The sequence below is a fragment of the Diadema antillarum genome, unplaced genomic scaffold, assembly GCF_040938485.1.
Source record: "Diadema antillarum isolate AM-2024a unplaced genomic scaffold, OU_Dant_1.0 seq00000445_RagTag, whole genome shotgun sequence".
NCBI lineage: Eukaryota > Metazoa > Echinodermata > Echinoidea > Diadematoida > Diadematidae > Diadema > Diadema antillarum.
The window spans coordinates 237,523-261,129 of record NW_027271419.1 but is presented as its reverse complement, the minus strand read 5'-3'; the positions used below and the strand labels follow the sequence as shown (position 1 = coordinate 261,129).

Genomic DNA, 23,607 nt, shown 5'->3' with positions numbered 1-23,607 from the left:
TAATTGTCTCCATATCTTTTGTCCAGTATGTTTCTTGCAAAAACATTATGTTTACTTTTTGCTGTTTACACCATTTATATATCTGAGTTCGTTTAAGTTTGTTCCTTAATCCTCTCACATTCAGACTAAGCAAATGACATAAAGAAGAATTAAATAGATATGGTCTGTGTGCAATATTGACATGTTATTCTACTTCTTTTGTACTAAGTACTGTTGACAATATTTTTTTTATGACGTGTATGATAACAGTTAATAAATCGGCCCATTTTTATTCAGCGTAGACAAATCTGGATACATAATTCGATGCTGCTTGTATATCATTAACCGAGTGATCAATGTCAACAAGATCTGCTTTTTCGTGGATCACTTGTTTCCATCGCTTTATCTACTTCTTTAGATATCATTCCTGCAAAGTATACATTTATGTTTGTTTTATATAATTAGACATTCATTCGTACATACATTTTATACTATACTTTATAGCAATTACTTCTTTACGTTTTTGTTTGTATACTTTATGTTATGTATCGCTTTTTATCCGATGAAAATAAAGTAACTGAATTGAAAATTTGAGCCCTTGAGTAAGATTAGTTGTTTTCGTTTTTGCATGTTTACATTGATTTACACTACCATCAGTGAAATAATGAGAAAATGTATTGATTTTCTATTACCATTGGACAATCAATGAGTGTAAAGACATTGCCGAATATAGGCTGAAGGTTTAACCCTAACTAGGCCGGGGGGGGGGGGGGGGGGGCCTCCGAGGGCCCCCCCCCCTCGATTTCGCGCGATGTATCGCTATCGCGAGAAGCTATCGCCGCGACGATCCATGACTTTTTTCTTTCGAGTCTCCCGCATCTTTTGACACCAAATTTGCGATGCCCGGGTGCGTGGTTCCGAAGTGCGCATAAATATGCACGTGCATGTCAGACCCAAAATTGCTAAAAAACGTGAATTTGTGTACAATTTCAATGCAAACTGTGTTTACAGGCAAATTTCATAAAAGCATGATTATTTTGAGGGTTTATAGATTAAAATCAATTAATAATGCATTTTCTTGTTCGGAACAATGACACGGACAAATCTCATCGAAAAAACAATGAAAAACATAAAGTCGAAAAAACAAGGAAATGAATAAGAAATTCAAAAAACAATAAAATACTTACGATTTTTTTCTGATTGTGCATTTTTTTCTCTTGTATTTGCTAAGGACACTATAAAGAATATTTACACTGAAAATGTGCCTGTTTTGAGCTTTATTTAGTGATTTATACCAAATTGTCTGATTTCATGCATCATTATGCATAAATTAGCATAAATTAGTGTAAATGATAATTTTTGAAAAAAACTAACTTCATGGTACTTTAGATTACATCATAAGCAATGCGTGTGCAAATTTTCGTCGCGATCACGCGGTCGACGGCCGAAATCCGGAGGGGGGGGGGGCCTGGGAGCCCCCCCCCCCCCCCGGCTCTATCATCTACCTAAATAGCCCGGCCTAGTTAGGGTTAAGATTATGCAATTTTGAAAAACAGGGGTATTTCGCATGGCATGGTACACTTAATAACTCTTTGCTTCTCTTGCGCACACAGTTTCATATTTACTTTTTTTATATGATCTTTATAGATGAAGTCATCCTGGTACATCATTCACATGAAATTAATGTTAAAGACTTTTAACGATTTGTCAGTAATTGTTTTGTAAAGGAAACGCTTATCGAGTTTCTAAGTTATATCAAATAAAACAACCAGGATTTAAGGTATACTGCCATGTATGCACAGACCACGAGAAGCCAGAGTTTTCAGTCGACGCCAGAATAAACAATTTAACTCCGCTTGATTTTGATACGATGACTAATATAACTCTTTTTTTTTTTTTGGCCATTAGGTCTGTTTGCGTGACCTTACCTGTCAAATCTGACTTCAACCAACTGGAGTTTCCCCTCAAACAGTTATGCAGTGAACGACTTAAAGGCCATTATGCAATAAAATGAATTGCCAAAAATGACGTGATAATGGTATCAAAGGGCTTATAGGGGTCTATAAACATTCCCAGAGCACTATACCCTTCTGTCATAGAATGCATTACACTTTGCCTAACAGTATTTGCGCACAGGCTGTTTTTATCACATAATGGCAGAGAATGCTTGCTACAAATTGAAGGCAAAACTAACAAAGGGCCATGGTCTATGTGGACAATAGATATGGATGATATACAAGTTCGACGGAGCTGCTTTAACTTTATGCATTCCTTTCGTCTCGTCACCCGTTACATAGAGTAGTTACCTTTTCATAACCATAGCAATATTTGCCCATGATAACGAAGGTCAATACCTCCTCCATAATCTTCTATTCTTTTCCGTTTTATTCTATATTATTCGTTTGTATTCTGTACTGATCATTCCTGTTTGGATGTTCTTCTTCATCTCGAATGATCAAATGATGTGCAGAGTTGATATGATTTATTGACCCCTGCCAGTCACCTGGCGCAAGTCATCGAGAGAGGTCGGCATCACCAGCCCAGTCCGTTTTCTTCAATCCAGGTGTAACGTATAGATTATTAGGTCAGTTGGCTTGGGGACATGCATTATCGTAAAAACAGACGTCATGTGGCTTAATCATGATAGCCATCGCTTTGTGCTATGAAAGTATACCAAGACTCCTGCTTCTTCGAGACACATGCGATGATTCAACTCTTTCTGAGATGATGATATGGGGTCACTCTAAGGTCACGCCCTCTCTTCCTGTTTGCTTATTGTGCACGAGACTGGGGATTACGCTTGGTTGAACTGGCATCTGGAGAAGGATATGACATGGAACGAGAGGTTTGCACAGCTGCAGCAGCTGTAGGAGGAGGAGGAGATGGAGGAGGGGGAGGTGGAGATGATGATGAAGAGGCAATCGGAGGCGGAGGAGGAGAAAAAGAAGAAGAGGTGGTGGAGGAGGAAGAAGGAGATGTTAAGGAGGGAGGATCTCCTGAAGAAGTGGGATGACCCCATCGAAATAGTGACGAGAAAAATGAAGAACGACGACGAAACGGAGAACTAGAATCTGTTGCTGAAGGAGAAGAGTGGGAGGCAGCTTGGGGGCGAGATGAGGCATCTGACTGGTCCGCGTCGCTATGTGATCCAAGAACATCTTCGTTTCCATGGTCACCGATTTGAAGGGATGGTGCCATGGTATCGAAGTTTGGTTGGCTGGCCAATTCTGAAAGACATCAAGAGAAATGATTTTCATGTAGTCATCTCTGTGATTCTATAAAGAGTAGAGTTGAGAAGATATAGTATGTATTAGAATTATATATATATATATATATATATATATATATATATATATATAATATGTTATCTATCTATATAGTATTATCTATCTATATAATATGTATATATATAACATTTATATATGTATATGTATATATATATATATATATATAGAGAGAGAGAGAGAGAGAGAGAGAGAGATCATAAAGATGTTGTGGGTTTGTATGCAAATTTAAGAGTATTTGCGGATGTATATAATATGTATAAAAAACTCACTGGGGTAGAATATTGTCCGTCTGAAGTTAACGTAAGTTATATATCAATACGAAATGATTTGTCTTATGACTCAAGAAACTTGAATCACCTCATAGCTAGAAAGAAAGAGAATTCAAAAGATGAAAAGGGCCTTGCAGCGTTAAATGTGCGATCTTATGAGGTAGCATTACTTTCTCATCAGATTATGAATATTACTATAACACCCCTATTCATGCAGATTCAATGGAAGTTATGCTTTCATGTTTCATGTTTATACACTTCACTAACAGTTGGACAGAGAAAAAAAAACACTGTAAAGAAATGGTTTAAGATTACATGAACATCATTGAACAATGAATATAGAAAAAGACATCACTTCAGGGGTGACACAACGGTAAGATTATAAAGGTATGACTTTCAAAATAATTAATGATAACAAAGGCAGATAATCGTTTACAGAACACCAGAGGCTTACACTTTATATAGAAAATTTAAAAAGTAAGCAAATTTCCTAAAACACAAACATGAGAGTGCAGAATTAAGATTAAGTTTTCTGTTGTTGTTGATGTTATTTATTTTTTAACTCAAAGCATTTTCTGTCATTTTGGGTTCATTTGATACTGAGAGTATTGCAAATAAAAAAGGTTAATTCCCGGTGTCAAATACATACACTTTAAATCAAAAGAGAATGTGTCATACTAATACATTGTATGTCAAGACTACAAATGCCACAGGAAAAGTATCACAACTAAGATTATCATTATAAAAGGTTGAAGAAAGAGAGGTAAAGTAAATTGAGCATACTAACCAAACATTGTATCTACACCTGACAGCTTTATCTCTTCCGTAAAATAACTCTATCTTTATCGATGGTACAGTCTTCGTCACTGATATTTCATTTGTAATGCTGATTACTTCTCATAATTTTACCTCTTACATTTAACGCTAATTGATTTCTAAATTTGGTTACGTGATTCCAAAGGATCTGTTTTGGCAAAATTTGATGAACAATTGTTTTCAGAGCTAAAGAGCCATTTGCTTGAAAATAGTCGTGCCTTAATGACCACAAACACACACACACACACATACACACACACACACACAAACAAAAAACATCAAGGGATGGATGACAAAATGTAAGGATAATGATATTGTGTTATCATTTCAAACAGTCATTTCAAATCTCTCTGTAGAAAATACCGAAGTACTCAACAAAAACTACTATAATGTGGAGTGGAACCAACCTTCATGTTTATCGTATGGAGTACAGAAACAGACTGAATATTTTTCTACCAGAAGCACATGGCTTCGTCCTCATGAGTGCCAGGAGTGGTCCCTGGTCAGAATGAAATATGGGGGACAGGTACTGTCTGGCAGTGGTCAGCCCCCCTCCAGTATTCCCAGGGTTTATGCTCCTATTTCATGTGCTTCCATTTCTGCTATGTGGTTACAGGGCATATGGGCAATACATTACATTCCTTACCCCCTAACTCTCAGGCAGTGTCACCGAATTATAGACATACAGTCTACATACACGTAATATCCTGAACAATATAGGAGCCTGAACAGTATACAAACATAGCAACATCCATAATGTAACTGGTATTACATGTAACTACTACACACCGTACAGGGCGTACATACTTATCTACAGTTGTCTAAACAAATGTTTGAACAATATAATACATGTATACAACGAAAAGTGTGACATCAGAATAATAAATTATAATATAACGAATGATCAAATGGAATTTAGAATGAGTGAGTGGAGTCAGACATTACCCAACAACCGATATTATAACTGTAAAACTCCAAAAGTATTGTTTGTTTTTTGTTTGTTTGTTTTTTTTGTTTAACACTGTTAGTGTTCAGTGTTCTGGAATTGTATTATTCTGACTTCACATTATCCAGTTTTGAACCACCCTGGTGTATAGGCTACACCACATTACCAAATCACACCTCATTTGGATTTGTGTACATGTAAATCAGACAGAAACCAGCTTTAACATTAACATTAGTTGTACATTATTAATGAATTCCTCATGAACAATGTTCTTGACAAATAAGTCCATGAGTCACTTGTGTGTGTGTGTGTGTGTGTGTGTCAATATACCAATCCGTTCATGAGTCTTGTTTATTATCACTATTATTATTTAATGACATAGCGGAAACCCATATCGATTTGGGGGTCGCCGGTCACGAATAGGATATGTTTTTCTCAGAGAAGGGCTTTCCTCCTCTCGTGGATCATTTGCTACTTCGCGTCCAACCCCCAGCGGTGGCAATGGTGGGGTTGTCGGTACTGTGGGGGTAGCATGGCCGATGTCAATCCCCCCGGCGTCGTCGCTGGTCACGCGGTCATCGCTATGCTTCGTCGTTCTCTGCTGTAGGTGATCTGTGTGCCGACGGACAACTCGGTGGTCTTCCAGCTCGATGTCGAAGGACACGGGGCCTCTACAGCCCACTATCTTTCCTCTCAGCCATTTTGGCGTAGCTGACGAGAAGTTTTTGGCACACACTTCCTGTCCCACCACGAAGTAACGCTGCTTTGTGCCGTGATCATGCCCTGCTTTCTGTTTCAACTGCCGGTCGTGAACGCGCCAAGCGACATCGGGTATCATGCGATCGAGGGCCGTTGTCAACCGGCGTCCCATTAGCAGCTGTGATGGTGACACGCCCGTGGTACGATATTTGAGGAGAAATCGCGCGATTCGAGTCTCGATGGATCCCTCTGTCATGCGCCCCATCGCGTCTTTGAAACTCCGGACGGCGTGTTCGGCGAGGCCATTTGATGGGGGATGGTACGGGGACGATGTCGTGTGCGAAATTCCATTCTTCCTCAAAAACTCTCCAAATGCCTCGCTCACAAATGCCGGACCGTCGGCAGGCAGGCCGTGCGTTGCGAACATGTTGCGCAATTCATCAACTGTAGTCGTCGCATTCATTGAGGCGACTGGAACTACCTCCATCCACTTTGAGTGGGCGTCGACCACGATGAGGAAGAATTTCCCCATAAACGGACCTGCATGGTCGATGTGCAAACGTGACCTCGGACGCGAGGGCCATGACCATGGATGAAGCGGCTCTTTTGCTGGCATCGCTTGATTTTCTTGGCAGCTCGTACATGTTTTCGAAACGCCTTCGATGTCGCTATCCATTTTCGGCCACCATGCAAATGCTCGTGCGAAGCTTTTCATTCGTGCGGTCCCCGGGTGACTATCATGAAGTGCGGACAGCACGCGTTGCTGCCCTTGTTTGGGGATGACGAGGCGATTTCCCCACATCAGACATCCATCCTGAAGGGAGAGCTCATCTCTCCGCTGCCGAAATGGTTTCAAAATCATCGTCAATATCTTGGTGGACGTCGTGCCACCCACCTTCCACATAGCGATACACACGCGACAATACTGGGTCGCGACGCGTCCACATGCGAATATCTGCCGCGGTGATTGGGGAGGCCTCGAGCGTTTCCATCAGGAGTACTGTTTCAGCCGGCATCGGAATCGACGATGGAGCCGATGGCAGTGGCAACCGGCTGAGTGCATCGGCATTGGCGTGGGCTGCCGTCGGTTTGAAACGCAGCGTGTACTAGTAACTCGCAAGTGTGAGGGCCCACCGTTGGATTCGTGCTGATGCCTGAGCGGGAATGGGTCGATTTTCAGTGAACAGACCGAGGAGCGGCTTGTGGTCGGTTACAAGGGTGAACTTTCGACCGCAAAGAAAAGAGTGGAAACGCGTCACCCCAAACACGCACGCCAAGCCCTCCTTCTCAATCTGCGCGTACTTCCGTTCAGCAAGGGCTAATGTGCGGGAGGCAAATGCGATCGGCTTCTCCGCACCGTCGTCCATGCGGTGCGCGAGCACTGCACCTATCCCATACTGGGACGCATCGCAGTATACAACTGATTCCTTGGTCGGGTCGAAGTGGGCCAACACTTGAGAGCTGAGAAGCAGCTCTTTCGCTTCCGTGAAAGCTGCTTGTTCATCAGCTCCCCATTTCCACGCACTGCCTTTTCTCAATAAGGCATGAAGGGCAGAAACTTCCCATAGTATGTCAAGAGATCGAGGAAGGAACGCAGCTCAGTCACATTTCCCGGAGCACGAGCTTCTTGGATAGCTTGCACTCTGCTCGCGGTTGGGTGCAACCCCTGCTCATCGATCACGTGTCCGAGGTACTCGACAGAACGCTGCATAAATTGACACTTTACCTTTTTCAGGCGCAGACCAGCCTGCTCCAGCCGGTTGAGTACCATATCGAGGGTGGCCAGGTGTTCGTGGTCATCCTTGCCTGTCACCAACACGTCATCGAGGTACACGGTGACGCGTGGAATGTCACGAAGAAGATTTTCCATCACTCGCAGGAAGATTCCCGGTGCTGATGCTACTCCAAACGGTAGCCGGTTGAAACGACACAGACCTTTGTGTGTATTTATTACCACATATTTTCGCGATTCCTCGTCAAGCACGATTTGATTGTAGGCCTGGGACAGATCCAATTTCGAAAATTTCTGTCCCCCACTCAATGAAGCGAACAAATCTTCAATCTTTGGTATTGGATATCTATCCAACTTTGCCGCACGATTCACTGTTTGTTTGAAATCACCACATATGCGCACAGACTTCTTATCTGCTTTTAGTACCGGTACAATGGGCGCTGCCCACTCTGAAAATTGCATTGCCTCGATGATGCCATCGTTCTCGAGTTTTTGAAGCTCCTTTTCCACCAGTGATGTCATCGCATACGGCACCACTCTCGCTTTGTAGAATCGAGGCTGTGCATCAGCCTCCACATGTAGCTTCGCCACGGTCCCCTGCAGGCAGCCCAGTTCCTCTCTAAAGACGTTCTCATGCCTATGGAGGAGGTCGCTGACGTCGGTAGCACCATTAGGTCCATGGTAGCATGAACAGCGTGGATCTGGGCCCAGTCCAACTTAATATGTCTCAGCCAGTCCCTGCCGAGAAGACACGGTCCGACAGCATTTACTACTATCAGCGTCAGATTGTATGTTTTCTGTCCATATTCGACTGAGACGTGGATCTCCCCTTTGATGTCGAGAAGTCCTCCCGTGTATGTGCGAAGTTTTGTTGACGACGGCCCGAGGGCTTTTCCGGGCCAACATTTCTCAAATTTGCTGGCGGGAACCAGCGACAGCGACGCCCCTGTGTCAACCTCCATTTCCGTCTCGACGTCATCGATCAATACTGTCACTGTCATTGGAGGGTTAGACCCAGTCTTCACCTTAAAAAGCGGATATGTTTGCGAAGTACCCTCCTTCTCAGGACGGTCCACACAGTCCTCGCTGTTTGGTGCGTCTTCTTCATCCACCATGCGCACATTGTCGTTTCGACGACTACGGCAAACTCGTACGATGTGACCTGTCTTCCCGCATATGTTGTTTCTGAACCTGCAGGTGTCAGGAGAGTGAGTAGCACCACATCGGTAACATGCCTTCCGCGGGGCTGTTGCACCGGGGCACGCCCAGTACTGGACTTCGGCGAACTCGATGTCGATTGGAATTTGTGTACTTCCCCCTGCCCAGCTGCCGAAGACGCCTTCGCACGCTTCAGGTCTTTGACATTGGCGTTGACCGTTTCGATCCCCTGAGCGATGTCGATCGCTCCCTTGGGATCCAACTTCTGTTCGGAGAGGAGGCGACGCTGAATATTGTCATCATTTATGCCGCAACCGAGGCGATCCCTTAGCATCATGTCGAGCTGCTGGCCGTAATTGCAGTGCTCGGCTAACGAACAGAGGAATGCCACTAAGTCAGCCACAGACTCCCCCTCGCTCCGACTGTTGAACTTACAGCGTTGAACAATTTCACTCGGGACCGGGTTATAGTGCCTTTTCATATTAAAGGGCACAGAGTTTGTCAAATGATTTATCTCCTGGTTTCGCGGGAGACACGAGGCCTTTGCGCCGATGACGGTAAGCAGGATGGCACGCTGCTTACCGGAGTCTGTAATACCATTAGCACCAAAATAGTGCTCAAGTCTCTCAGTTTATTGGTCCCACCCCTCCTGGTCGGGACGAAATTCATCCGCTTTCCCGATCAAAGCCATGTCACGCATATGTCCGCATAATCCTCGTCGCCAGTGTAGAAAATACCAAAGTACTCAACAAAAACTACTATAATGTGGAGTGGAACCATCCTTCATGGTTATCGTATGGAGTACAGAAACAGACTGAATATCTTTATACCAGAAGCACATGGCTTCGTCCTCATGAGTGCCAGGAGTGGTCCCTGGTCAGAATGAAATATGGGGGACAGGTGCTGTCTGGCAGTGGTCAGCCCCCTCCAGTATTCCAAGGGTTTATGCCCCTATTTCATGTGCTTCCATTTCTGCTATGTGGTTACAGGGCATATGGGCAATACATTACACTCTCCATCAATATTAATGGGTATGAGGCAAAGTTTGGCAGACCTTGTGCCCTCAGCAAAGGCAATCTATACAGAACAAAAGTGGCCTTTAATAATTGGAACGCTTCTTTTTGGCATGTATTTCTTAGTGTCTGCTAATTTAATACATTATTTCTTCCAGTTACAGTAGCAAAATGAAATAAATAACATTTAAAGAATTCAAACATGTAATAAACAATAGAAATTAACATACAGGAATGCTCAGTTGTACTACGCAGTGCCCATTGCTGATCAACATAACGTAATGTTCTCTTCAAGTTATGATGCCTGAGACTTGGTCTTTACTGGATCAATATTGGCTTCTCATAGGTGCTTACCCAACAAGATTATTTCAAGTTGTCGAAAGTGGTCCAGACACTCTTGTGCCGTGTCCGATATTCCTTTGACCCCTTCTTGAACAATGGCCGGGAGTTTGAAGTTGGTGGAAAAGTTCATCTTTGACATCGCGTTGAACCATTGCTCAAAAGTTGTGATGATTTCTTCATCCGTACCGGTGTCTAGTATTTCCTTTCCACGTTGAGTCATATCGTTACATTGTGCCACCTGTTCCCTCTCAAAGGTTATAATATCCTGCAGTTGCTCATTGAAGGTACTTTTGCGAGACTTTAGCGAAGCAAAGAGATCGTTTAATCTTTCAAGAGCAATAAGCGCTGATGGTTCGAAGATCGCGATGCCTCTTTTACATTCCTCATCACATGCATTCATTACTCTTTCTTTGATTCCGAGTGATGTCTCACTTTTTTCAAAAATTTGGCGCATTGTTTCGGCTATCTCGAGGGCAACTGTCTTTGCTAGACGTACTTGTGAAGAGTGTTCGTGATGATTTTCCATGGTGCATTCGCTGCAAATGAATTCCTCGCAATTCATACAGAAATACTTTTTTAGGATGGGCTGATGCTTGTCGCACACAGATTCATCTACTTTGGAGTTCTTATTTTTAAGTGTTTCTGCCATCCTGTTAACTATGCTGTTTGGAATCAACGCCGCCGCTCCACGGGTCACGTCTATCATCGTTTCCTGGCGGCATTCGGGGCACCTTACCGTGCTTCGACCGTCGGCCAAGTCGTCGATGCAACTCGCACAAAATGTATGCGAACACGACAGACATCGAGGGTCATCGAAGATATCCATACAGATGGGACACTCGAGATGATGCTCCATTGCTCCGTCCTTCGTCGCCATATTGTGATATTATAGCTTTGGAGTACCGTCTCAAAAAAAAAAAAACAACAACTCACTAGTCTATACCTACTGACGAATGTTGTACTTGTGATCGAATAATAGGTAAATACTCTGTTTCTATACCGTCTATATGCAGCACGGCGTGCCTCTCAGCGACTCACCGCAGAATAGATTTTGAAATGATTTTCCCTATACTCACTGATATCATTAATGGCTTTCTGGTAAGGACAAATTGCACAAAGCTCAAATGGTCGATCAAAGGTTGCCTACTTAAGATTTCTGAGTATAGATATACTGTTCTGTTTCTCTAGAACCATGAGGACCACCACATTACATTTATTCCCTTCCGCTTCCTTAAATTTATTAAAACACTCAAAGCTAACTGGGCCTTGTGTCAACGAGCCTTGTATGTTAATAAATGTTTGCATAAATACTTGAATTTTGCACTCATGTTTGTAGAATCATGTTCGTAAGTATGTGTTCACGTAACAAAAACGTTTTTGTGCTGGTGTGTTTTGGATTAGAAGTTGTTATACCGGGTGTCCCAAAAAAAGCGGAAGGGTGGATTTTCAGTACCTTGTGTTCTCAAAGTGATACATTTTTTGACATCATTAGAAAGAGCATCTTCCGCAAAAGACAATGATACCAAAATCATTAAATTTGGTGCAGTACTTTTTATTCTACGCCAATTTCTATAAATGCAGTCATTTTCAAATTTCGCCGGATTTTTGCGACTTATGAGATAATAATTTGGGCGCGACACGCGATCCATACGGTGAATATTGTGTAAGCTCGGTGATCCATGTCAACAATAGATACAGCTTTCACATTGGGCACGGGCCAGGAAAAAAACAGAGTGTGTGTGTGTGTGTGTGTGTGCGCGCCCAATATGAAATCGTTATCTTTTGTTGCATGGATCAACGAGCTTACACAATTCACCGTATGGAACGCGTGTCGCACCCAAATTATAATCTCATAAGTTGCAAAAAATTGAAAATGACTGCATTTACAGAAATTTGCGTAGAATAAAAAGTACTGAACCAAATTTAATGATTTTGTCATCATGGTCTTTTGCGGAAGATGTTCTTTCTAATGATGTCAAAAAATATATCACTTTTAGAACACAAGGTACTGAAAATCCACCGTTCCTCCTTTTTTGGGACACCCGGTATATATGTATGGTTTGCATTTACACTCCATTCGGAGTTAAATTCTGTTAAATTTACTCTGGGATATTCATTTTCAGTAGCTAAGTAACAACTACTTCAAGGTTCATCACCATCATCATTATCATTTAATAGAATACATCATTTAGTCATTAAAGAAATGAAATACGCAATCTTATCTGCACAATCCTTGCTCAGCTGCGTCAAGCCATCAACTGTCCAAAGCACCTCCTCAATTCCATCTTCCATTTCCTTTGTTCAGCATGTCGATAGGTATAGATTCTCTTTCTTTCATTTTATTCTGTCTTGCCCTCATTCCTTTTAAGTTATTGCGTGTTATGTTGTTGTTTCCCTTGTTTTGTTTAATCTTGTTTTAGTTATTTTTGTGTTAAGTATTGGTAATGAGATATTTTCATACAATTCTTTGAGTAATTTAAAGTATGCAAGCATGCTTTTTGGAGGACCTCTCAGTTCTTTTTTTTTCTCGAAACAAAACTTTGTACTTTGCTGGTATGCTTACACTGTGATATTTGTTAACTATCATTTATTTCTCACACAGTCGAATGTACGCCTTTGATACAATTCCTGATATATTGTATGTTACGTTTTGTTTGAAAAAAAAGAGGAAGAATATAATGAATTAAACTGCGTTGAATTGAATTCACAATTTACAGTAGGACGGGCAGGGGTATGGGATGTGACGCAAGTTTCTATAGCACTCAAGAAGTTTTATATTCGATTCCAGTACGAGCCATTACGGTCCGTATGACCCCAACTGGAGCACCCTGTACAAAGTATTTAGGAGTCCGAATTGATCAAAATCGATTAGAATAAGCACAGAGGTTATGGAGTATTATATATACGATTATTATTTATTTTTTTTTTTAGGGGGGGGGGAGGATAATTAGGCCATACATTCCTTGGTGTATTGTTCCTACTGTAATATTGTTTAGACTCCCTGTGCGAAAACTAAGTTTGAGACATTGCTTTTTACAATAATACATGTGTCACGACATGGTAGGTTACATTGTCCATGTGAAAGTCTTACTGATAATCTCATCAGCCCTTTTACATCAAAGTTATGTTTATGTGCAAGGCATTCACTAAAAATGAGTTTACACTGCACAGGAAGCAAGAGGGCAGTAACCCCTCAGCCCTTCATTACGTCAGGGGCACGAGTGTAATAAAGCGTAACATAAAGGGAGAGGGTTACTCACACCAAGTGGGGACCGCTACCAGGAGCGAGGGTCATAAACCTGCCAAATGTCCACCAGTGGGAGGACAGCCCAGAAGAGGCATATGTTAAGAAATTGATAGTCACACCCAGCTGCAGTGGTCAGCTAATGTCAGAGGAATATCCTCCTTCTTTGGAAATCATGTTCAAAAACAATTCTTTGAAATTAAGGAAAAGTCACTCATAGGGGTGTGTCCATTCTGACCAATTGGTAGAAAGTTTTCTGAGCCATCTAACCCCCTCCTCCAATAAGATAACTTGTTTAATGAATTAATATACAGTGATTGGTCCTACATAGACAAGTGTAGTAAAGAAGGAAATTTCGGAGAACAAAACCGGGATGCAAAACCCAAAATTCTTCAGACCAGAGCACAAAATTGTTTGTGAAATCACTACGTTTGTATCCAGCAATGTCCAGTTCGTTGGGAGGGTTCGGTGTACATCAGTGTCGCCGACATACTGGTCTACCCTTTGGTAGATGGATTTGGAACAAGGAGAAAGAGGTTGTGGTGGCAAAAGGCCACATTCAGTGTACGTTTGACAGTCTGAGCACTAGAGAAATCTCTCATCAACCCGAAGGAGGTTGCGGCAGGGGCCAGGGAGAAAGTAACTTGCACAGAAAGGGCAGAAACGCCAACGAAAGTTGTATAAGTTGACCAATCTTTCTCATTGTAATTTTCATGTAATCATGTAATCCTTCATAAGATGAAGAGTCAAGATATGATATTTTAATGTCATTATTGCCTCACAGTATTTTGTTACATGCATCAGTGTAAGAGTGAGGGAATGTTTAATAGTTTAGCCAGTACTACTACAAGCCATTTCAGAATACTGAGCTAAAAGGCCATTAAGATTTATTGCACCAGTGGCCTAGGGCCATAACTGGGAACACAGTTTCAATGACAGTTAATCCTCGCTGGCTGACCCAGCGTTGACAGATTTGTTGATGTAAACATACCAGCCGAAACCTGTCTTAAACTCATGAAATGTAGGTGTTTCATTCATGAAGGAACAATTTCATTGAGCAATTGTATAAACTAGTGTTTTGTTAAGATTACTGAACTTATGAGTGTATGTCACTCATTGTAATTGACAGGGCGGTTAATGTCGGAGCAAGGATCCGAGTTTAAGGTGGGAGCAAGGAGTTTTAGGCTGGAGTAAGCTCCAACTGTATTGGACTGCAGAGTCTACTAGAGATAGACCAGGAGCTGGCTGCTGGTCAATTTACCCCATCAAGCCCAAAAGGTTTGACCCCTCAAAGTTACTGGGGCCACCCCCCTCATTACAAAACTGGGCGTCAGCCTGATACCTGAGGGCGGGGTCGTCCCCCAGGGACCCCCCCCAAAATGGCCCCCGGCGGGTGTAATTTACCCCATGGAGCCCATGGACCAAACCTGGTCTAAAAGAATGGCCTAGGGGTGTACATAATAAAAATGTAAAAACTGACAAAATATCTGGTCGGGAAAGGGGTTGCCAGACTGTCCCCCCCCCCCCCCCCCTGGGCCCCCCCTGGCGGGTGTAATTTACCCCACACAGCCCATGCACCAAACTTGGTCCAATGAAAGTACTATGGGTGTACATAATGAAAATATAAAAACTGACACGATATCTGGTTGGGAAAGGGGTTGCCAGATCCCCTCACCCCCCCCCCCCCCCCCACCACCACCACCACCCATTACGCCCCTTCGTGGGTTTAATTTAGCCAACAGCACCCATGGATCAAATTTGGCTGGGGGAAAGTAGGCCCCACTATGGGTGTGCAAAAAATAAAGATAAAAGCTGACAAAATATCTCACTTACAAAGAGTAATCAAACATATCCCCTACCTTTGCTACCCCCCCCCCCCCCATTTTTTAGTGTGAAGGGCCTATACGGTTTGGAGAGGTATGAATGAGCGTGTCATAAAAAGTAATAAATGGAACTTCTTGAATTAAGATGAAGTTATGACAACAGAAGCATTGTGTGTGTACATATCCACATGCCCCATCCCACTCCCTCCCCCAAAAGAATGGAGTTATTGATATCTACACTAGAAACATACTCAGACAGTGCAGACCTTTGCCAAGCAGCTCATTTCCACCCATCCACACATGCTAAAAACTGCCAAATTTCCCATATAAAAGCCTTTTGCTCTTAAATGCCATCAACTTCCAGGTGTGTGGTAGTGCATTATACCTTGAGCACATGCCTTTACCTTTAGTGCGCATTGATGCAAACCTCAAATTCATGCAGCTTGAACTCCCAATTCCATTGATCTCATCTGCCATAAGATAAAAATCATCAAAATTTCATAAAGATTCCCGCATCACTACCAAAATTTATATTTATCATCTGTTTTTAAAATGTAATTGTGTTATTATCATCTTTTCATACAAGTTTCATCCAAATGTGTTCTCAACCTTTCAAGTTGTTTTGCATACAAACAATAATGCAGACAATACTATATATAAGTAACATAAAACCTCAAGTGGCAGAAATAATCACAACTGTATGCAACATCCTACAGTTCAACTGTGTTACCATGCATGTGGAGCAAGCTCATGTACAACAGTACAAGAAACTGTATACCTGTGATACAAAATTGTACATGCAGTGGGTGCATAGGCCATAGTGTGTTTAATTGCATGCATGTATTTGTATGTTGTACCCGGTATACATTTTACTTGTTGCATGCAATTATACATTTCGAAGATCGGCAACACGTGTATCATCAGTCTGCAAACAATAAAAAGGCGGTGTTTTCCTGACCTTGGTAAGTGAACTGGGCTTTCCTATTGTAGGTACTATACTGGTAGGCCCCTATGACAGTGAGTACATGTATTTCATCACTGGATGACAATTGGTGTCAGTAACAAAGCAAACAAAGAAAGGTCAAGAGTCTAGATCTTGGACTAGATCTAAGTCTCAAATATGCTATGATATGGCTAGATATCTAACGTTAGGACCTATATTTCCTATACATGCTATAGCTTGTAGAGTACCTAGTACTATTTGGCGAAACCAAATGAACTGGAACAGGGGATGGATTATCAGCGAGATGTAGTGTATCATGAGTCATAACTGAGAAACCAATAAATAGAACATCAATGTTCTCAGCCTATATAGGTTTAAGTGTCAAAGGTGTGCATTGCTTTAAATTTGCATAGAACACTTAAACCCTGAATTTGTTAAAGTCACTGCACTTCCTATCATTCACAGCTAGAGTCAAAAAGGCAGAATTATACTACATTTCAATATTCTCTATCTAATAGACAACTTTGACTTTAGGATTAGAAATAGCCTTATTAATAGCTATATGTATCATAAGTGTTGAAGATGCAGATGTTCCAGTGAATGAATACTTGCAGAATTGGGTATGAAGATTAGGCAAATAATCTGAAACTCTCTTTAAATATAGCAAAAGAAATAACAAACTGTCCCTGTGTTGTAGCCTCTCCCAGGAGAGGCTGCAGTGCCAGTGTGGTGCATGTAGTAGTCTTTGTGCAGACTCATTGACAACCAACAAAGGTTTGTACCTGTAAACTATGAGAGCTGCACAAGGTATAGAAAACAAACAACTGAAGTGAAAACAAGCTTATGTGTACTTTCGCCTCATACATCAGTGTAAACAAACTCAGAGTTGAGCATAAATACTGTAGCAATGCACAATTATAGCTTTGGCTCTAACAGAGGTGTAAGTGAATGACCTTTGGTACAGATTCCTATATTTTTGCAGGTATTTAAAATATTATCTTACTACCAATGGATTTGATTTGCAATTTAAGCAATTTGAGGCTTCATTTGGTCACAGCTCTTCAATCTTAAGGCTCTCTGTCCATGTTTCTGGCATGGTAGACATGCTGCATGTACTGTAGCTTGTTAAGACATCGATATCACAATATTTGCAACTTTAATCAGGCTGTTTGTTATTCTTTTGCTATATTTAAAGGGAGTTTCAGATTATTTGCCTAATCTTCATACCCAATTCTGCAAGTATTCATTCACTGGAACATCTGCATCTTCAACACTTATGATACATATAGCTATTGATAAGGCTATTTCTAATCCTAAAATCAAAGTTGTCTATTAGATAGAGAAATTGAAATGTAGTATAATTCTGCCTTTTTGACTCTAGCTGTGAATGATAGGAAGTGCAGTGACTTTAACAAATTCAGGGTTTAAGTGTTCTATGCAAATTTAAAGCAATGCACACCTTTGACACTTAAACCTATATAGGCTGAGAACATTGATGTTCTATTTATTGGTTTTTCAGTTATGACTCATAATACACTGCATCTCGCTGATAATCCATCCCCTGTTCCAGTTCATTTGGTTTCGCCAAATAGTACTAGGTACTCTACAAGCTATAGCATGTATAGGAAATATAGGTCCTAACGTTAGATATCTAGCCATATCATAGCATATTTGAGACTTAGATCTAGTCCAAGATCTAGACTCTTGACCTTTCTTTGTTTGCTTTGTTACTGACACCAATTGTCATCCAGTGATGAAATACATGTACTCACTGTCATAGGGGCCTACCAGTATAGTACCTACAATAGGAAAGCCCAGTTCACTTAATACCAAGGTCAGGAAAACACCGCCTTTTTATTGTTTGCAGACTGATGATACACGTGTTGCCGATCTTCGAAATGTATAATTGCATGCAACAAGTAAAATGTATACAACATACAAATATATGCATGCAATTAAACACACTATGGCCTATGCACCCACTGCATGTACAATTTTGTATCACAGGTATACAGTTTCTTGTACTGTTGTACATGAGCTTGCTCCACATGCATGGTAACACAGTTGAACTGTAGGATGTTGCATACAGTTGTGATTATTTCTGCCACTTGAGGTTTTATGTTACTTATATATAGTATTGTCTGCATTATTGTTTGTATGCAAAACAACTTGAAAGGTTGAGAACACATTTGGATGAAACTTGTATGAAAAGATGATAATAACACAATTACATTTTAAAAACAGATGATAAATATAAATTTTGGTAGTGATGCGGGAATCTTTATGAAATTTTGATGATTTTTATCTTATGGCAGATGAGATCAATGGAATTGGGAGTTCAAGCTGCATGAATTTGAGGTTTGCATCCATGCGCACTAAAGGTAAAGGCATGTGCTCAAGGTATAATGCACTACCACACACCTGGAAGTTGATGGCATTTAAAAGCAAAAGGCTTTTATGTGGGAAATTTGGCAGTTTTTAGCATGTGTGAATTGGTGGAAATGAGCTGCTTGGCAAAGGTCTGCACTGTCTGAGTATGTTTCTAGTGTAGATATCAATAACTCCATTCTTTTGGGGGAGGGAGTGGGATGGGGCATGTGGATATATGTACACACACAATGCTTCTGTTGTCATAACTTCATCTTAATTCAAGAAGTTCCATTTATTACTTTTTATGACACGCTCATTCATACCTCTCCAAACCGTATAGGCCCTTCACACTAAAAAATGGGGAGGGGGGGGGGTAGCAAAGGTAGGGGATATGTTTGATTACTCTTTGTAAGTGAGATATTTTGTCAGCTTTTATCTTTATTTTTTGCACACCCATAGTGGGGCCTACTCTCCCCCAGCCAAATTTGATCCATGGGTGCTGTTGGCTAAATTAAACCCATGAAGGGGCGCAATGGGCGGTGGTGGGGGGGGGGGGGTGGGGGTGAGGGGATCTGGCAACCCCTTTCCCAACCAGATATCGTGTCAGTTTTTTATATTTTCATTATGTACACCCATAGTACTTTCATTGGACCAAGTTTGGTGCATGGGCTGCGTGGGGTAAATTACACCCGCCAGGGGGGGCCCAGGGGGGGGGGGGGGGGGGGGGGGACGGTCTGGCAACCCCTTTCCCGACCAGATATTTTGTCAGTTTTTATATTTTTATTATGTACACCCCTAGGCCATTCTTTTAGACCAGGTTTGGTCCATGGGCTCCATGGGGTAAATTACACCCGCCGGGGGCCATTTTGGGGGGGTCCCTGGGGGACGACCCCGCCCTCAGGTATCAGGCTGACGCCCAGTTTTGTAATGAGGGGGGTGGCCCCAGTAACTTTGAGGGGTCAAACCTTTTGGGCTTGATGGGGTAAATTGACCAGCAGCCAGCTCCTGGTCTAAGAGGGATCGAGGGGACTCCGTCTAGAGGGGACTCAAGTTTGATGAAACTGATGGGAGAGGACAGATGATCTCATCCCGAGAACAAGAACCAACTGACTTTAGCGATAACATTTAAATGTATCTCTTAATTGGCAACAGTTTTGTCAATGATTGTTAATCGCCATTTTTATTCCAATGTTGTAAATACGTTTCAAAATTCAGTACAATAAACCACGCAAGTATTGAACTGAAGAAGCATTTGTTTCGCCTACTTTGTAGACTCTCAGAAAAGAAAGCCTTTGATCCAGTTACGGGGCGGTGCGGCGGCAGCGCCCTGTGACAACATGCAAAAGAGAGTTCTCCCCATATAATTCATGACAACAATCCATTAAACTGCAACGATTTTGAGCTCATATTTTTAGTGACAATTCATCTTATGTCCGGTTTGCATTGTCTTTAAACCAGTGGAGGAATATACTCTGCAAATTTATAATGCTCTCTCCATGTAAACCATTTTCTTATGTTCATTTTGAACCATCTGCATGAGCTGACTTTCTATAACTCATGTCAATCTTGATTATTGTGTTTCCTTTCCAACCATCGACTGGCACTTCTAGTATACTTGTCTTTTTCTTGTTCTTTTCTTTTTCTTTTTTGTTACTCCACATTCCGGACATTCGTTGCCCTCATCATCTTTCCACTCTCGCTACCACCTCTCTGGTATACAACACCTCGATGTAAGCTTTCAGATTACATATAATTTGGAAAAATGCCGTTTTAAAGACTGATAAAAAGATGATTTCTTTTTTTTTACAGAAAATGTTGTACAAGGATATAGTTATGTCTGTTACACCAATTGATTAACTCTGAAGGTTATCTTAAAGATTTTCGAGTTTTACAAGAAGAGTTTGGTATTGATAACAATAATCATTTGAGGTGAAAAGGTATTCGGTCGGGTATTAAAAAGAATACAGCAATTCAGGTTTTATCAGATAGTGCAGAATTCCAGCAAGTCGGAAAAGACATTGTCGTCCTTCCGGAACACTTACGTCTGAGAGCCCGATTAAAGAGCACACAGTTTTGTGACATATTAGTCGAATCTAATATGAAACGGTTATTATAGTACTTAAAGAATATAGTCTAATTTCGATACTACACAGCAGGATGTAGAGCCCCCCTTGATATATTACAAGTGTCAATAGATGCAAGAAGCAGAGAATTTTAGAACAAGACACTAAATAACATGCTACCACTAAACTATATCAATACAAAAGAAACTGAAGTTAGTATACTCTCCTTTATGTTCATTTGGATGCTCTTAGAATGTAACGGTTGAGCACATAATGTGCGACTATAAGGTGTCACAAATATTTTGGAGGGAAATAACATCTTTTCACAAATGTGGATTTGTCATTCCTTAATGTGAAGACAGTATTAACAGGAGTCGTAGAGATCGACACAAACAAACCATTGATATTATATTTAGGGTTGTTATTACATTTAGGGTTTAGGTATATTACATCTAGGGTCGTTATTACATTTAGCGTTAAGACGTATTACATTTAAGGTCGATATTACATTTAGGGTTAAAAGTTATTACATTTATGGTTGTAATTACACTTAGTGTTGACACGTATTACATTTAGGGTTGTCTCCGATTATTACATTTAGGGTTAAAATGTATTACATTAAGGATTGTTTCAGGTTATTACAATTAGCGTGTAATAGCGTTGTTATTACAGTTAGAGTAAAGGTGTATTACATTTAGCGTCGTTATTACATTTAGGGTTGTTATTACATCTAGGGTTGACATGACACTATTGTACTACATTTAGGGTCGTTATTACGTGTAGGGTTAAGATGTATTACATTTAGGGTCGATATTACATTTAGGGTTGAAACGTATTATATTTATGGTCGATATTATATTTAGGGTTGACATGTATTGCATTTAGCGTTGGTATTACATTTAGGGTTAACATGTATTACATTTAGTGTTGTCTCCGGTTATTTCATTTAGGGTTAAAATGTATTACATTTAGGGTTGACTCGATTATTACATTTAGCGTTAAAGTGTATTACATTTAGGGTCGATATTACATTTAGCGTTGATATCACATTTAGGGGTGATACATCAGTCATGCCTTAATGAAAAATAAGCAACCAAGAGATGGATGAAAAAAGTAAGGATTCTGATAATGTGTGATAATTTCAAGCAGTCATTTCACTTCTATTTACCAATCTTGATGGGTATGAGGCACTTTGGGTTTTTTTTTTTGTTCGTATCAAGCATTATAATTTTCCTCCAGTTACAGTAACAAATGAAATACATAACAACGAATTCAAACGTATAGCAAATAATAGAAGTGAAAATATAAGGAATGCTCAGTTCTACTATAGGCTACGCATGTAGTGCTCTGTGCCTTTCAATATAACATAAACATAATGCTCTCTACAGTTATGATGTCTGGGGTTTGGTCTTTACTGGATCAATGTTGGCTTCTCAGGCGCTTACCCGACAAGATCACTTCAAGTTGTCGAAGGTGGTCAAGACATTCTTGTGCCGTGTCCGATATTCCTTTGACCCCTTCTTGAACAATGGCCGGGAGTTTGAAGTTGGTGGAAAAGTTAATCTTTGACATCGCGTTAGACCATTGCTCAAAAGTTGTGATGATGTCTTCATCCGTGCCGGTGTCTAGTATTTCCTTTCCAAGTTGAGTCATATCGTTACATTGTGCCACCTGTTCCCTCTCAAAGGCTATCATCTCCTGCAGTTGCTCATTGAAGGTATTTTTGCGAGACTTTAGCGAAGCAAACAGATCGTTTAATCTTTCAAGAGCAATAAGCGCTGATGGTTCGAAGATCGCGATGCCTCTTTTACATTCCTCATCACATGCATTCATTACTCTTTCTTTGATTCCGAGTGACGTCTCACTTTTTTCAAACATTTGGCGCATTGTTTCGGCTATCTCGAGGGCAACTGTCTTTGCTAGACGTACTTGTGAAGAGTGTTCCTGATGATTTTCCATGGTGCATTCGCTGCAAATGAACTCCTCGCATTTCATACAGAAGTACTTTTTCAAGTTTGGCTGATGCTTGTCGCACACAGAGTCATCTACTTTAGAATTCTTATTTTTCAGCGTTTCTGCCATCCTGTTAACTATGCTGTTCGGATTCAACGCCGCCGCTCCACGGGTCACATCTATTATCGTCTCCTGGCGGCATTCGGGGCACCTTACCGTGGTTCCACCGTCGACCAAGTCGTCGATGCAACTCGCACAAAATGTGTGCGAACACGACAGACATCGAGGGTCATCGAAGATATCCATACAGATGGGACACTCGAGATGATGCTCCATTGCGCCGTCCTTCGTCGCCATATTGTGATAATACAACTTTGGAGTCCGGTCTCCAAAATAGATGAGAAAACTCACTAAACTATACTTATACTGAAGAATATTGTACTTGTGATCGAAGAATAGGTAAATACTCTGTTTCTATACAGTCTATATGCAACACGGCGTTCCTCCCAGCGACTCACCGCCGAATACATTTTGATGTGATTTCCCCTATACTCACTGATATCATTAATGGCTTTATGGTTAGGACAAATTGCACAAGGCTCAAATGGTCGATCAAAGGTTGCCTATTTAAGATATCTGAGTGTAGGCACTTACTGTTCCGTTTCTCTAGAACCACGAGGACCACCACGTTACATTTTCCCCCTTCCACTTCCTTACATTTATTAAAACACTCAAAGCTTATTGGGCGTAATGTCAACGAGCTTTGAATGTCAATAAGTTCGCATAAATACTTGAATTTTGCACTCATGTTTGTACAATCATGTTCGTAAGTATGTGAACATGCAACATGAACATGTATTTTAGATTGGATGGATTGGAAGTCGTTATAACTATGTATGGTTTGCATTAATAGAGCACACCCTTCGGAGTATAGGAATGTTAATAATTATTATTGATTCAAACGGAATAT

The 23,607-nt window shown here is 41.1% G+C and overlaps 1 protein-coding gene across 2 annotated transcripts; it reads right to left on the bottom strand.

The window, feature by feature from the left end:
* Nucleotides 1-1,497: 1,497 nt before the first annotated feature.
* LOC139732708 (E3 ubiquitin-protein ligase TRIM31-like) lies at nt 1,498-23,143 on the bottom strand. 2 transcript variants are annotated; one of them, XM_071643561.1, is made up of 2 exons: nt 22,130-23,143; nt 1,498-3,206 (listed from the first exon to the last, which is right to left on the bottom strand). In XM_071643561.1, the coding sequence occupies exons 1-2, from the start codon at nt 22,992-22,994 to the stop codon at nt 2,752-2,754; spliced, it is 1,320 nt and encodes a 439-aa protein (XP_071499662.1). In that variant the 5' UTR covers nt 22,995-23,143; the 3' UTR covers nt 1,498-2,751. The 2 variants fall into 2 exon arrangements, with proteins under 2 accessions (XP_071499662.1, XP_071499663.1); XM_071643562.1 differs by lacking the exon at nt 22,130-23,143 and adding an exon at nt 10,254-11,615.
* Between the last annotated feature and the right edge of the window lie 464 nt (nt 23,144-23,607).

Excerpts from the sequence above, each read along its gene's own strand:
- LOC139732708 (XM_071643561.1), bottom strand. The coding sequence starts at position 22,994 with ATGGCGACGAAGGACGGCGCAATGGAGCATCATCTCGAGTGTCCCATC. Across the intron at positions 3,207-22,129 it reads ACTTGAAGTGATCTTGTCGG|AATTGGCCAGCCAACCAAAC; the intron begins GTAAGCGCCTGA and ends GATGTCTTTCAG.